Source organism: Fulvia fulva, chromosome 10 (genome assembly GCF_020509005.1).
Source record: "Fulvia fulva chromosome 10, complete sequence".
NCBI classification, from domain to species: domain Eukaryota; kingdom Fungi; phylum Ascomycota; class Dothideomycetes; order Mycosphaerellales; family Mycosphaerellaceae; genus Fulvia; species Fulvia fulva.
In genome coordinates, this window is record NC_063021.1 from 390,209 (window position 1) to 405,365 (window position 15,157).

At 54.6% G+C, this 15,157-nt stretch overlaps 5 protein-coding genes across 5 annotated transcripts; 1 reads left to right on the forward strand and 4 right to left on the reverse strand.

The window, feature by feature from the left end:
* Nucleotides 1-266: 266 nt before the first annotated feature.
* On the reverse strand, nucleotides 267-524 carry CLAFUR5_11749 (uncharacterized protein; the record flags this gene model as incomplete). Its single annotated transcript, XM_047910897.1, has 1 exon — nucleotides 267-524. The coding sequence occupies one exon, from the start codon at nucleotides 522-524 to the stop codon at nucleotides 267-269; it is 258 nt and encodes an 85-aa protein (XP_047766864.1).
* Nucleotides 525-1,474: 950 nt separating this feature from the next.
* Nucleotides 1,475-4,441, reverse strand: CLAFUR5_11750 (uncharacterized protein; the record flags this gene model as incomplete). The annotated part of the gene is made up of 3 exons (XM_047910898.1): nucleotides 1,475-3,429; nucleotides 3,775-4,183; nucleotides 4,283-4,441. The coding sequence occupies 3 exons, from the start codon at nucleotides 4,439-4,441 to the stop codon at nucleotides 1,475-1,477; spliced, it is 2,523 nt and encodes an 840-aa protein (XP_047767301.1).
* A 1,701-nt stretch (nucleotides 4,442-6,142) lies between these two features.
* On the forward strand, nucleotides 6,143-7,510 carry CLAFUR5_11751 (cAMP-dependent protein kinase regulatory subunit; the record flags this gene model as incomplete). The annotated part of the gene is made up of 1 exon (XM_047910899.1): nucleotides 6,143-7,510. One exon carries the CDS (start codon nucleotides 6,143-6,145, stop codon nucleotides 7,508-7,510), a length of 1,368 nt encoding a protein of 455 aa, XP_047767302.1.
* An 865-nt stretch (nucleotides 7,511-8,375) lies between these two features.
* Nucleotides 8,376-8,870, reverse strand: CLAFUR5_20195 (uncharacterized protein; the record flags this gene model as incomplete). Its single annotated transcript, XM_059463032.1, has 1 exon — nucleotides 8,376-8,870. One exon carries the CDS (start codon nucleotides 8,868-8,870, stop codon nucleotides 8,376-8,378), a length of 495 nt encoding a protein of 164 aa, XP_059319124.1.
* A 1,229-nt stretch (nucleotides 8,871-10,099) lies between these two features.
* On the reverse strand, nucleotides 10,100-14,322 carry CLAFUR5_11752 (Putative D-/L-hydantoinase subunit A; the record flags this gene model as incomplete). The annotated part of the gene is made up of 3 exons (XM_047910900.1): nucleotides 10,100-10,505; nucleotides 10,557-11,209; nucleotides 11,263-14,322. The coding sequence occupies 3 exons, from the start codon at nucleotides 14,320-14,322 to the stop codon at nucleotides 10,100-10,102; spliced, it is 4,119 nt and encodes a 1,372-aa protein (XP_047767192.1).
* Between the last annotated feature and the right edge of the window lie 835 nt (nucleotides 14,323-15,157).

Below are 15,157 nucleotides of genomic sequence, written 5' to 3' on the forward strand. Positions count from 1 at the left end.
TAGGTCTATATAGGCACGACATGTCGCCTTGCATTGGCTTTGACACTCTGGCTTTTCGTCCAGAGTTTCCTCGCTGTATTTTTGAAGCATAGCGATTCGTGCGACAGATTCTTCGACCCGGACCATCCGCCTGCGAACCGACTCGAGGTCGGACAGTCAAGGCACAAACGATTATCATGCCTACAAAGGGAAGGGCCGGCTTCAGCATCGCCGCGACGCACTTGTCCTCGTCCGGGAACGCTAGGACAATTGTGGGGTAAACTCGATCACGCTTTGGTCGTCCAGTCACTATGAACAGCAACGGTGATTTCGACCTTGTTGGGTACGTCGGTGATGGGATTGATGCGCTCTTCCTGTGGCATCTCAACCACCGTGCCAGCGTTCTCCACTTCCTTGTCAAAAAGGCGAATGCTGTTTGCTGTCAGCTTGTACTTCACCGCGTACACGATTTTCAGTACGCGCTCGAATTCCCTACGAGTCTGCGCCGGTGTTGGTGGCTTATGTCTGCCCTTCCATGTGCCCATGTAGACGAGTACTGCCTCGAGCAAGACTGCTGGCTGCACGCGAAAATTGCCGAACACCACGGCGTACCCATCGACTCCATTCAGTCAGTATGGGAGTTCCCAAAAGCGCGCGCACCTCGAGGAGCAAGTGCGCATGTCTTCAATGCCCTGTATGCTGGGAGGAGCCGCTAGCTCACTCGTAGCCTTCAACAGCGACTCGTCGAAAATGTAGCATTGGGATACCCATAGGCGCTTCTTAGCGGCGAGAAATCTAGAATGCTGTCAAGTGGCAACGCAAACACCCCGATGCCGAGTCTCTCTCTCTCTCTCCGCGGGCTCTAGACATCGCGTCTCCTACTACGAAGGAGCAAACAACGCCATCACCCTCCAGAGAACTTCTGGGTCGCCAGGCAGAACCGGTGAGGTTGAGTCAAGCGCTCCGTGGACCCGTTCCTATCGTATCTTCCCCAGCGCAAAACACTGTCATGATGTGCTCTTCTTGACCACATGGATTTTCTTTTTTGGATGGCCACATGCTGTACATACCACACCACACTATTTCACATCGTCTCCAGTCTCCAAGACTCCATCTCTTCATAAGCGAGAGTACTGCCGTATACCCCAACATACGAATAGTACACACACCCGCACATTCAAACAATACACGACGGCTCATGCTATAACCAAACATTACCATCAATTTCCAATGCTATTGCTACTACTATTGCTAAAAAGTCACAACTACCCCATCCCGCATCAACATCAACACGCAAAAGTGGTATCCCCAAAAAGAACAAAAGGATATAAGGAACAAAAAACCGCGGCACCCCTTTTCAAATTTCCCGATCTCATCAACACATGCCTGCAGGCTTCACCCCATTCTGCTCAATGTATGCCACCGTATCATTCAGAGCCATGTCATCGTGAAGGGGCTTCGCCGCCCAGTTGCACGCCGTCTGTGGCCTCGACATCTAGTTCTTGAGCTTCTCCTTGATTCGGCTGAAGAGACCCTTCTTCTTCGCATGGCCTTCGCCAGTGCTATCGGATGTGCCGTGCGAAGAGTCTGGGGTACTCTTCCCAAACCTGCCCATGATAGAGTTGCGCTTTTGAGGTGTGCTTGGGTTGGCTTGTGAGTTGCGAGGTGTGCCGATGGGCTTGCTGGCCGCTGTCTGAGCGGCAGCGGTAGCGGCATCCTTTCCAGATGTCTTTGGTGCTTCGCTGGAGCCAACACCGGTCGTGACGACTGGCTTGGTCTGGTCAGCGATGGTAGGGTTGGGTTTGGACATTGGGCTGACGTCGCGGCTGTCATGGACTGTGTTGGTCTGTGCGGATGGCGCTTGTGCTTGTGAGCTTGCCGATGCGTTGAGGCCGTCCTTTGGCTTCTCGTCCATGCTGATAGGCGCTATGCCGCCGACAGCACCAAGCTGGGGAGCACCAGATGATGATGTGCCTGATGTCGCGGCTGGTGCGGTAGCGCTTGTGGCAGCGGCAACAGTAGGTGCAGGCTCGCCAGTTGCTTGCGTTTCTGGCACCTTCTGCAGTAGCTCCTTCTCGACATCGCTCTTTTCGTGCACTGCCTCTGCATTCGCGGCAGCCTCTGGACCGACGTGGGCCTCCTTCTGCGACGCTTGGACCTCAGCTGGGACAGCATCTGTAGTCTTGGTGCCTGTGCCGTTGGAGATGGGTGTAATGCCCTCACCTGCAGCCTTCTGAGCCGGGATGGAAGATGACGTTACAGTTGTGCCCGAAGTCACACCTGAGGTAAGTCCTGAGCGGGAACCCGACTGGGAATTCTGCTCATCGATCTTTTGCTGTATCGATACTGGCAATACCTTGGTTGGGTCCGTTCCAGTCGTCTCATGAGTCTTGTTCACAACATATGCGGCACCACCAGCCGCAGCCGCTCCAGCAGCCGCAAGACCGCCTGCGACAGCACCGGTCACGCCCTTGTTGTCGCTGGTGCTCGCTGGCTCCTCCGGTACCTTGGCCTTGAGCTCGCTCTCCATCTCCTTCTTGTCCTGGACTGCTTCTGGGTTTGCAGCTGCTTCTGGGCCAACATGTGCTTTTTCTTGACTTTCGGCAACAACCTCTGGTACGCCTCGTGGCTCCTTTGGCACGTGACCAGCGAGGCCGTTGGTAGTGCTGGTCGGTGACACTGAGGATATTGCAGCGGCCCCGAGGCCTCCGGCAGCAGCACCACCTACTAGGCCGCCGGCAACTGCGCTAGGGTTGCTTTCACTCTTTGCCGCGGGCTCTTCTGGCACTGTCTTCTTCAGCTCGTTCTCCACCTGCCTTTTCTCTACGACAGCTTCAGGATTCGCAGCAGCCTCTGGGGCAACATGTGCCTCTTTCTGGCTGTCGGTCACGACCTCGGGCACGCCTCGTGGCTCCTTGGGCACCTGACCAGCCAACGCAGCCGTTGTGCTGGATGGAGCTACAGATGACAGAGTAGGTCCTGCCGAGTCGTCTTCGCTGAAAGCTCGATCGATCGGTGGCGGTGCGTCCTTGCCCATGCCCATGCTTGATTCAGGAATCATGTTGCTGGTCTGAGGTCCGAGTCCGCCAAAGAGTGCAGCACCACCCAATGAAGAGCCTTCGCTTGCTGGACTGACGACTGGTGGGAGCTGTGGTGCACCTGAGTCGCTCTTCTCGTAGGACGCTTGGTCAAGCTTGACGTTGCTGGTGATGGTGTTGCTAGTAAGACTGCTCGAGTCTGGGACCTTCTCGCCTGGCTGCAGATGTACTGGGTTTCCAATTCCGCCAGTTGCGGGAATGGGAGCGACGCCGAATGTCTGCTCTGCTGCGTTTGTCTTCAACGATGGGTCCTCACGCGCTGTAGAGGATACGGTGTTGTTATTGATAGTCGACGGATCTGGCACCTTCTCACCTGGCGCAAGTTGGATTGGGTTGGCCGCACCTGCCGAAGCTAGATATATACGTTAGCGGGGATGTGCTATCATTGCGAAAGCTTCGGAGCGCATTTGCATTGCTTCTCCGCCTCTATGTCGATCTTGTCTCAAGTACTGAGTCGCCATGCATATTGAGCAAAGGCAGGGGACTAAAGGGCGGTCGCCAACCCAGGACCGCAAGCATACTGTACCCGCCATGGTCGTGACAGCACAGTAGAAGTATTGCAGTAAGCGCGCCTCGCTTCGCCTATAGCCTTGAAGTCGAAGCTGCTGAACGCACTGCGCGAAGATCGATATGCCCATGGTTCTTGGACAGTGCGGGCCCCACGTTCTTTGTCGAGATCGCTCGAAATTTGACTTACCTGGAATTGGGTTGACGGAGAACTGTTGCTCCTTCTCATTCTCCTTGGTCTTGTCCGACGAGAGTCCAACAGCAGCAGCAGCAGATGCGGCGACAGCACTGGCACCAGCAGCTACGCCTGCCGCCGCGCCAGACAGACCACCTTTGTCCTCTGTATCTTTAGCATCGCCGACGGCGGGCGTCTCTGGGAAGCCACCTGGCATTGTATTCGAAGTCTGTTTCTCAAGCGGTTGTTGTCCTGCAAGCTCTGTGGTCGTCGCGCCTGGTGCTACCGAGGAATTGCTGAAGTGGTATGCCATCGAGTTCGGAGGTTTGATGTCTTCGGGGTAGAGGACGTTATTAATGTTTCCTTCGTGGTCGGTCTCTGTCTTGCCGGTGTGATCGTGCTTCCATACGCCGTCCGCCACGAACTAGATTCACGAGCGTCAGATGTGATGACAGGCTTCACGATGCGCATTGCGCGGCCATCATGTGCGCGCTCAGCTGCACAGCCCGTGTGTTCAACATACCTTGTACAGGATCTTCTGGGTCGTGTCGGGAAGGTGCACGTCTCTTTCAAAGCCGTAGAATGTCTTGTCGAGTCGGATTGTCTTTGCCCAGTTGTCGAATGTGCCGGTGACATAGACCTCCTCAGCTGAGTGATCCCATCTAAAGGTGTATGATCCCATTTTGAGGCGCGGAGAGCAGGGGCGTTGTCGGCAGTCAGATGACGCAGCAGTGGGCTGTAAAGGACGGAGTGTTTGCAGGCTTCCAGGTTGTTGCGACAGTCAGCAGGCCGGACAGGCAGAGCACAAGAGCAGGGAAGCGAGTTGCGCTGCCCAACTCTCGTCCGCGATTAGCGCTCAGTGGGGTGATGAATGCCGAATATCGAGCCTGTGCGAAACGTTTCTCGCGTGCTATATGCGCTGATATGATAGCGATCGTGCGCGGTGTATCTGTGGAGATGAATGGATCTGAGAAGATGTTTGTATCTGTGCTACCAAACTGCCGACTCGGTGCTTGACATCTCGTTCTAGGCCTGCTTCAGAGAAGGTGGCGTGGGTGGCTGGTCGCTGGGAGCTCTCCAGTGCAGCCGAAGCTTCAACGGCTGACGGCTGACGGCTGACGGCTGACGTCGAAAGTGGGTCGCTCTGCATCTGGCCTGGGAACATGATGCACGAATCAATTCCGCCCTTCTGCATGAACTTCATGTGATGGTATGGATAACATCTGCTGCTCTTGCAATCCACCGACTGCCGCATTGCCTTTCGAGGCACAGAACGTAGCGTCATGGCGCCGCTCGTGGTTTTGGGTGGTCGAGACGTGATGTGTCACGCAGATTCATCTTGCCCGGGGCCATCCAACACAGCGTAGTCTGCTGCGTAGACTGTTGGTGGTGGGAGGTCACGGATGACCCTGTATGCGAGCAGTGAAGCGCAGTCGTCGTTGGTCTGGGCGGAAATGAAGTGCAAAGAACCATAGCCACAGCAAAGTCAACACTAGGGGGCTGGAGCGCTATAGTTCTTTGCCCCGGTCAAATGCCACTATGGCTGTCACGATGGCTTGAAATGGAAGACAGGCCGTGAGCTCCGGCTTGGTCAAGAAGTCTCTGAGACATATCATACAAAGAGATGGAGTGCACACCACAACATACATCCTGGAGGTAGCCTGCTTGCTCAAGGGTAGCTTGGGTGTTCGTTCCCAGCAAGCGGGATTAGACAGATGTTGTGATACTGCCGCAATGTAAGGTTTGCTGTCGACAGATGCCAACTGGCGGTTCGCATAAGACATGCCTTAACATCATGTCTGACATGATCTTTGTCGTCGTCGCTGTCGCACATAGCAAACTGCCCAAGCTCGCGACCCCGCCGCGTGCCGAGCCTTGACGGCGCAGCTCTGATCGTCCGACATCGTCGACCAAACACAGCCCTGGCACACCACGACCAGCTGTTTACCGCCAGCCAGACTGCATCATCGCATGCTCTCTTCCAAGTTCCCACTCCCTTCAGACTTCTTCCATCCTTCTAGAAGCCTGCCACCTGCACCACGTCCTGACCTGCCTACAGCTACAGCTACAGCTACAGCTTCCTGCATAACGCACATCCGGCCAACGCCAACGCCAGCACGACAGGCGTCGTCGCACACACCCATCCCAAGCAGCAGCAGCAGCAGCAGCAGCGACTCCAGTCGTGCATCCTTGCAACAACGTCACGCTCCACTGTTGCACCTTCCCTGCATAGCGAACAGCCCACTCTTTCACTGGCCACAGCGACATCCCTAACCCATTCGAAACATCCTCCTCACGACTGTCAGGCCGCCCGGAGCCTGCGCCTGATCGTCACCACCCACCCACCAGCCGCAGCCCACTTCACACAGCTGTGGCCCTCCCAATGTCACTCCCATCCGACTTCACCAACGAAATTAACGCACTCTCCCGCCAAGTCCTGAAAGAGCAGCCCAAGGACATCCTCCAATACTGCGCCAACTTCTTCCACCGACGCCTAGAGTCGCAGCGCGCAGAGTTCCTCCTCTCGCAGCGGCATTCCAGGCAACCGGGAATGGCCGAAAGCAACTTCCCGGGCTCCAATCCCTTCGGTACGACGTCAACAGCACAGAACCAGCAGCAAGGCGCCGGCGGCATGCATTCCGTTGCCGAGGAAGAAGAACACGACTTTCAATCGCCCACCGCCTCCTCCTTCCCACCACACGTCCGCGACACCTCCCCAGGATCCTCCGCCAACGCCAACACCGCACCAGGAGGCACATTGGGTAACTTTGGCTTCGGCGCTTCCAACGATTCTCGCTCGAACGCACTAGGTGCAGCCGGCAGCATGGAGCAGCCACAGTCTTTTCCAAACAACTACAACATGGGCCGCCGTACATCTGTCTCAGCTGAGTCGCTAGCCCCAGCATCAGCAGACGACAACAACTGGAAGGCACCCGTCTACCCCAAGACACAAGAGCAGGTTGATCGCCTCCGCGAGGCCGTGTCTCACAACTTTCTGTTCTCCCACCTTGACGACGAGCAGTCATCGCAAGTACTCGATGCCCTTCAAGAGAGGAAGATACCTGCGAAGGATGTTCGTGTCATCGTGCAAGGCGATGCCGGCGACTTCTTCTACGTTGTGGAACAAGGCAGCTTCGACATTTACGTTTCGAAGACGGGCAAGGTGGAGGCAGGTCCAGACGGCATGGGCTCGAAGGTGGCAGTCTCAGGCCCAGGCACATCATTCGGTGAGCTGGCCTTGATGTACAATGCTCCTCGTGCGGCCACAGTAGTCAGCACTGAGCCCAGCACGCTTTGGCAGCTCGATCGCATCACCTTCCGCCGCATTCTCATGGACTCCGCCTTCCAGCGCCGCCGTATGTACGAGTCGTTCTTGGAAGAGGTACCCCTCCTCAAGGGGTTGACACCATACGAGCGCAGCAAGATTGCAGATGCCCTCGAAAGCACAAAATACCCAGCTGGCAGCGAGATCATCAGAGAGGGTGATGTGGGAGACAGATTCTTCATCCTGGAGTCCGGCGAGGCATACGCAGCGAAGCGTGGTCAGGAGAACAGACCATTGAAGACTTACAAACATGGCGACTACTTTGGTGAGCTGGCTTTGCTGGAGGACAGACCACGTGCCGCGAGCGTGCTGAGCAAGACGGAGGTTAAGGTGGCTACACTTGAGAAGGACGGCTTCCAGAGACTTCTTGGACCAGTTGAGAGCATCATGCGTCGCGACGATCCACGCAACCAGGGCTCAAGCTAAAATGCTCAGAACGGGAGACATTGAGGACAAGCGTGATGCACTGGCTGCGACATTACAACGGCATTGTTACGAGTACGACTATCCCGCTGAATGCAAGGAAATCTATGGACTTTAGGGCAATGCAACAGTACAGGGCACTTTTGAGAGCTCGGCGTTGGCCGGCGAAGATGGAGTGATCGTGTGGGGGGATATTACTTTGTTTCGATATGATGAGGACATGCAGGCTATGCAGCTTTCCCTTCATCGGAGCTGAAGCTGATGTTATAGCACCAGTCAGATGGAATGGGTAGGGTAGGCAAGATTAAGGCTAGAGATGACAACCAAGAAAGAAATCCTACAAACGAGCTCAAATTGCCACGATTGTGTCTCACAGCGAGTGGGTAAGGTTAACGTGTTCTAGCATCTCCAAGATGCCTTTCTTCTAAAGCTACGGTAGCCATCGCACATCTCCAGTATAACAACCGGCGCAATATTGGCTTGCCACTACGATACATACACGTGCGGTCGTAGTCGCACTCATACATCGTCATGGGCTTGTTCTAGGTCGCACACCTGCTGTGCCTTCAAGCACGACTCAGCACGCGCGCCGCTTTTGCCATAGGCCAGCCAGTGCGCTGTGATGGTGACTTTGGGTGTGAGGTAAAGACTTGCTGCAGGGCTAGGCTGACATCGCTCTCCGCTTGTGCTCTTGTATGTCGACATGGATGGGTGGGTCGATCGAGGTCCTTCGGGTTTGATCGTATGGTGTGGAGCCAGTACCGTTTTCCTGTGTATCAATCGAACCATCATCCTGTCAGGACATGGTCATTGATGTTCCTCCTTCGCGGCGAGTGGGACCCGTCCGCTACCACTTCACGTCTTACCCCTACCCCCTCTTCTTAAGAGTAAAATACCTCCTCTCCGGCTGTACCTGCACAGGCTCGGATCCCCCACTCCGAGCTTCGACTGAGACCCCCTCACTCCCCCTCCGAAAAGGAGCCAAAATCCTCCCGATAATCCTCGCCGAACTCCTCAGCGACGAACCCCCTTCCTGCAGCCTCACCACGACACTCCCAACCAACTCGGCCGTCCAACTAACATGTCTCTCCCCACTCTCCACATAATAACTCCCCCGACTCGGCGAGTCGCCCTCCACATCCCCATCCGGGGTCTCAACTTCTATGCTCGAGATTTCTGCCTCGGCGGAGGGGTCGTAGTACGTCTGGCCCAATTCATCCCGGGGCCTGGGTTCGTCTGGTTGGTACTGGGGGAGGTCGTGGTCCTGGTCCTGGTCCTGGCTGAGTTGGGGAATGGGAGGTGGGGGGGAAGGACTGTTGAGGTCTGTGAGATCGAGGTGGAGGTTGGGTCGGCGCCTTGTCATTTGGGGTGGGCGAGGAGGGGCGGGAGTGGGTTGCTTGGAGGAATTTAGCGAGGAAGTGGGCTTCCCAGCTGTGGGTTGGGGATTATTTTGTGGGAGTGGTGGTGGGGGAGGTTGTGGTAGAGCTGAAGTTGGAAGCGGACCTTGAGGGTGAAGGTGTGGAAGCTTTTGATTCTGTTAGAGCGGTGGCGAGTGAGGATGGAGCAGAGTTGGACCGTGAGGTCGAGGGTGTGGATGCTGGTGAGGAAGACATATCAAAATCTCCCAGTAGTGAGAAGGTAGCGTGACCTTCCAGTCATACAACAAACGACACGACCACCCCAGCAGTCCCAGAGGCGGAGAAGCTATCATCAACCTATTATAACTCTGCCCCAAACTTGCGGTGTCTCGGTACGTTCGGTACATGGTCGTCGGGCTGCTACGAGAGGTATGTGTCAGCGCTCACAAAGATACCGCATCAGGCCGGAAAGAATTGAACAACGAACCGGGTGCTTTCCACTGCACCCTTGTTGAATTTCCGTAGGGTCATATCGGAACCACGTCAGATCTGTGTAGTGTGACTGCATGTCCGCTGGATGTACGGCGTGGAAGAGGTAAGATGCAAGCCACCGACCAAGTGAAGTCGGATCTGACCAAGCGAACCCTGCATGGTCCTGCAAGAACTCGTAAGCGCGGGTTCCAGACAACATTGCAGATTCTCTCGAGCTTGAGAGGACCATACCTATTGGTGTGCAGTCAGCATCGACTGTCAGACCTCTCAGTCATTACCAATCGTAACCGGAATCCCAAAGGTAGGAGCAAAGTCCGGTAGGATGCAGCTCTGCCACATGTTCGATTGGCCTTACAGTCAATACTATGACTCCTGTCATATGTTTTGCGACAGCTTCGTTCTCGAATAGGCGGCAGATCTCCTGCACATGTGCGAAAACGCGGTGATCATGCGAAACCAAGAACCCGCAGTAGTCCGGTCATACCATGTCTCGGCTTCGGCTGGCAGAGCATTCCGGCGTGTGCACAAGACTCTGGGCATCTGCTTCTTTTCCACTGCGGAGAGAAAGACACGTCGGATTAACGTATCGCTATCGTGATCGGAGAGATTCGAATACTACTTGATACTCAGCAGAAGAAAGATTTTGCTTGGCTTCGGCCGAAAGGACATCTATAAGTGATCAGCAGCTTACACAGCCTCGTGCATACATATCCTCAATCACACGGCACGTCTCGGACACTGCTCATACACCCCAGACACCATACCCGGCCTGTCGCCCCGTCTTATACCAGTCCTGCACATACGGAAGCGCAAAATGAGGTCCGTAGACCTCTTCATCCCACTGCGGCGTTGGAGGCTCAAAGCCAGTCCCTTGCTTGCAATTGGCGACGAGCTCTGCCATCAAACCACCACGATCATACAGTGGAGCCTCCTTGCCAGCTTCAGAGCGTTCGATGTCGGCTCGTAGGATTTCTGTCTTGGTAATGTCGAGCTCGAGCGTTTCGGGGTCGACGATGACGCCGTAGTTACGCTTTGCGCCTTCGATGGTGACCAGCTTGCGGCGAACTTCGAGCGCGACTGTTTCGGCAGGTCGGGTTAGAGGGTCGCCCAGGCCACCGCCGCCCCAGGTCTGCCATTCGAGAAGGTCTCTGTATATGGGTTGGTAGGTGCTTCCACAGGGTGATTTGATCTATACTTACCCAGGTTTCACTTTAACGTGATCACACTTCGAGGGCAACAGCTCAACAGAACCATCAACCCTGTGAATGGCCTTCCTACTACGACTCCCTGGTTTCCCTCCACGAACGCCCCAAGGCTTGGTGAGCCATCGATCATCATGTAAGCTGAACTCTCCCGCAGATAAAAATCGGTACATCGTCTTCTGAGCATTTCCACCTCGATGGAAACCCGCGCCTCCAGTATCAGCGACAGCCTCATTGACTTCCAGTCTGACCGGGAAGTTGAGCTCGATGGACTCTGTGGGCACAGACTTGATAGCTGGGAACAGGCAGTGACAATCGGGACCATCTCCCTTAGGTCGTGCCGGGACACCGCCGAAGGCTATTTGATACAGCTGGTACCACTCTCCATTCGGCTTGAAGCCTGAGTAGAAGAAGTGAGGAGAATCGCTGAAGCCAGCGGCAGTCATGAAGGCAGAGTTCTTTTGGCCGAAGAGAGCTTGCATGATGTCCATGGTCCGTCCGAGGAAATGCGTGCGGCATGACAGAGCTGCTGGCCGCACGGGCTTAAGCAGACTGCCTAGTGGGATCTCGACGTCGACAAGATCCTGGAAGCCATCGTTGGGGATGGTGTATGGTGCGTGGACCGTCAGGAGATAGTAGCCGATGAACATCTATGATAGGTTATGTTAGTAAAACCTACGAATGGTAGGCATAGTACACATACCTTGAACATAGTTTCGCTGAGGTAGTAGTTGATGCTACTACTAGCCTGCGGACTTGTGCCATTCCAGTCGAACTTCAGGCGGTTCTTTGAAGGTTTACTCAGCGTGCACTTCAACGCAAATGGACCCTTACCATGGCCGTCATCATCGACAAAGTCAACGAAGGTCGATTCCTCATCGGTCATATGCTCCTCGATAATCTTACTGATGGCAGTCCTGGTGCGCTCGAGCAATATATCGGTCGAGGCAGCGTAAACTTCTGGTCCGAATCTCGAACATAGCTCACACACTCTGGTCGCTGCTGTCCGGCAAGCAGAAATCAGAGCAAGCAAGTCCGAGCGGAGCCACTTGGGTTGTCGACTGTTACGGCAAATCAGCTCCACAATAGAGCGATTCATCTTGCCGCGCTCGAAAAGCTTCATTGTCGGGATCTGCAGTCCGTCGTCGAAGATTGTCTGAGCATTGATAGACATGGAGCCCGGCACTTGTCCTTGCACATCTGTCATGTGTCCGAAATTTGCTGCCCAACCGACCAGCTTATGCTCGTAGAAGATGGGCAAGAGCACGATGACATCGTTGAGATGAGATACAGCTCCCTCGACTTCGTAGACATCGTTTGTGATGAAGACATCGCCTTCCTCGATATCATCAACCTCCCCCTTCGCAAGCTTGTGGTTCCAGATTTTCAAGAACTGACCGATGAATGAGCCGAACTGTCCAATCAACATCTTACCAGCAGCATCAGTGATGACATTGAACTCATCCTGCTGCTCGCGGATTGCGGGTGACATAGAGCACCTGAGCATCAATGTATCCATCTCCTGACGAATTGATGCCAGTGAACTGCTGATGAGGGTTGGCACAGTAGGAATATCTTCCACAGTCTTCCGAGCTTCTTCTTCTTTCTGTGCTTGAGTCTTGTCAGAGACACTGCTTTCAAACCTCGACTTGAACGTCGGAAGCTCATTTCCAGGCATTGGCGCTATGCAGATGTTCCCGACTGAATCGATCGTGCCTTCGAAGCCGGGTGCGATGAGAGTGTTGCTGTCCATTTCCGTGATGATCGCTGGGCCTTGGATTTTGTACTCAGCTCGAGTAATGCTAGCTCGATCCCACAGTGTCGCCTCATGTCCCTCGCCCTGCACGACGATGGTCTTCTTCTGCAGTGCTGCTGACTCTGGCGGCGAACTTGTATCGGCCTCGGCAATGCGAGGAATCTCCATGTCTGGCGATGCATCGGCAGCACTGACAGTCAAACGTGTCAGCTCCAGAGGGAAGTTCTCGAGAGTGTAGCTAAACTGCTGTTCATGGACGATGTCAAATTTCTGGTGCGCGATCTTGGTAAATTCCTCCATGGCCTGGCTCAAGTCGTCTTTGGAGAAAGCAATCCCTAGCTCCAGAGCCTGCCCCTTGTATCGCAAAGCAGCGGTGTATGTCACTTCGATGGGAATGTCTGCTGAGTCAAGGGCTTCGCGTAGTGTGGTTACACATCTTTCCTCGAGGCTGTGCCATTCGCTTCGGAGTGTTTCCATTGTGGTGCTAGACAACAGATGGATGAAAGACGCCGACAGCTCGTGGCTCATCTTCGTCGTCGCATCGCCTTGTGCGCATAGAATGCCTGGCGCTGCGGGAATGATAACAGGCCATGCTCCGAGCAGCTTGCCCACTCCATTGGCACACATCGGACCCGCACCACCAATGGCCACAAGTGCAAAGTCAGCAGGATTGTGGCCACGCTCTACCGACACCAGACGTAGGGCGCCGTAGATAGCTTCATTAGCTAGATCAATGATGGCCTCTGCAGTTTCGTATAGCGGCTTGCCCATATCTTCGGCAAGCCTGCCGACTGCCGCACGTGCTGCTGCAACATCGAGCTTAAAGTCGCCACCAAGAAGGGTCTCTGGTAGATAGCCGAGCACAACGTTGGCATCCGTGACTGTCGCCTGTGTGCCACCACGATCATAACATGCAGGTCCGGGCACAGCTCCAGAAGATTCTGGCCCGACCCGAAGAGTGTTGGTTAGTTTCGAGTAGAATGCTAAGCTGCCTCCGCCAGCACCGATCGTCCGGACATCAACTGAAGGCGAGCGGACTGCAAGATCGCCAACCATAGTCTCTCTTCGCAGTGATGGCTGAGCGTTAGTGATGAGAGCAACATCAGTGGATGTGCCGCCCATATCGATTGTGATGAGATTCTTGTGCTCCGTTGCATTGGCTATTATACTGGTGATGCCTCGAACGCCTCCTGCTGGGCCGGACATGAGAATGTTCACGGGCAATTCTCCCGCCAGCTGGAGATTGGTGAGGCCACCATCGCTCTTCAAGATTCGAACGGTAGAGGTATCGTCTGTCAGCTTGTCGCTCAAGCCTTTCATGTACCTCTTGACCTCTGGTTTGACCACGGCATTAGCGGCGGCCGTGACAGTGCGCTCGTACTCGCCAAGCTCAGGAAGTACTTCGTGCGAGAGCGATACCTCGACGTCTTCGCCAAGAACTTCCTTGACGACTTCAGCCACCAGCTTTTCGTGCTCGCCGGATACCCAAGAGTTCAGCAGACTAACAGTCACGGCCTGGACTTTGCCTTTGACAGTAAGAAGCTGTTTCCGCAAAGAATCCGAATCCACGGGTTTGACCTCGTTCCCTTCTACATCGATTCTTTCGGGAACCTGCAGAGTCCTCTCCAACGGGATCAGTGGTGCTGGAGGGTCCCAATTGATCCAGCTCGCCAGGCCCCCAGGTATCTGGGAACGTCTGGCGACAAGGACATCCTTATGGCCATCCGTCACGATAAGCGCAGTCGGAACGCCCTTGCCCTCCAGTAACGCATTCGTCGCAACAGTCGAGCCATGATGAAGGGCTCCAAAGCTGCCAGTGAAGCCTTCTGCTTTCTCCAAGATTGGCCTGACTTTGTCTATGCTGTTCTTGACACCAATCGATTGGTCCTCCGGAGTAGAAGGAACCTTCGCTCGGTAGACCTTGCCTTCAGGAGAAAAGACGCATGCGTCTGTGAAGGTACCGCCTACATCAACTCCCAGTCGGTAGGTGTCTGTGGTAGAAGCCATGTTGGGGCGTAAGAACCAAAGATCCACGCTTGCGACTCCGAGGTACTTACCTATTGAGGTGCTCCCGTTCTCCACCCTATCGCGTCTTGTGTTCACATTGCTTTAGTGTCACGTTCAGTCGCTGCCCGCGTCTCGATAGGCAGGATAGACACGGCCAAGCCTCAGGCCTGGCGAACATCGCTTCTGCAGCATAGTGGATGCTAAACGATATCAGCAATGCCTGTAAGATGTTGTTAGCTGCAGAATTGAAAAGTGGAGGTGTTCTTGGTGGTTTGATAATAAGGGAAGAATGAGGAAGATCGACGCGTTCTCCCACATCCGAGCATTGACCGAAAATCGGATCAAGCACTTTCGCCACAAGCTTCGCCGCACCCCAGCAATCGCCGCACCCCAGCTCGGATTCTCGCGTTCCGACACATGGTGTTGCTGGCTTGTATCAATTGCCACACACGCTCAAAATACACGATATGTAGCTCAAGTTGCTCAGAATAGCATCGCGAATACAGAATTTGAGAGCCTGTGGGCACTATAGTGGGCTCCATGGTGTGTTGTTGTATGTGGTGAGGTGGTGAGAAAGCAAGAAACGCGTGAATCTCGACACGGGCGCATGAAGCTTTGGTGGGGCTCTCACCAAAATCCCATGCCGAAGCGTCAACACCAACCTCTCGGCAACACAACGTGTTTTTACGCGATATGAGTATGCAGAATATGGAAACAGATAGCTGCGAACACATTGGGAAAAGAATCAAGTTGATATGAGCAATATTGGTGGTGTTGATGATAAAAAGTCACTGGGGTGCGGCGAAGCTTGTGGCAGCACTTTCGATCGCTTGGA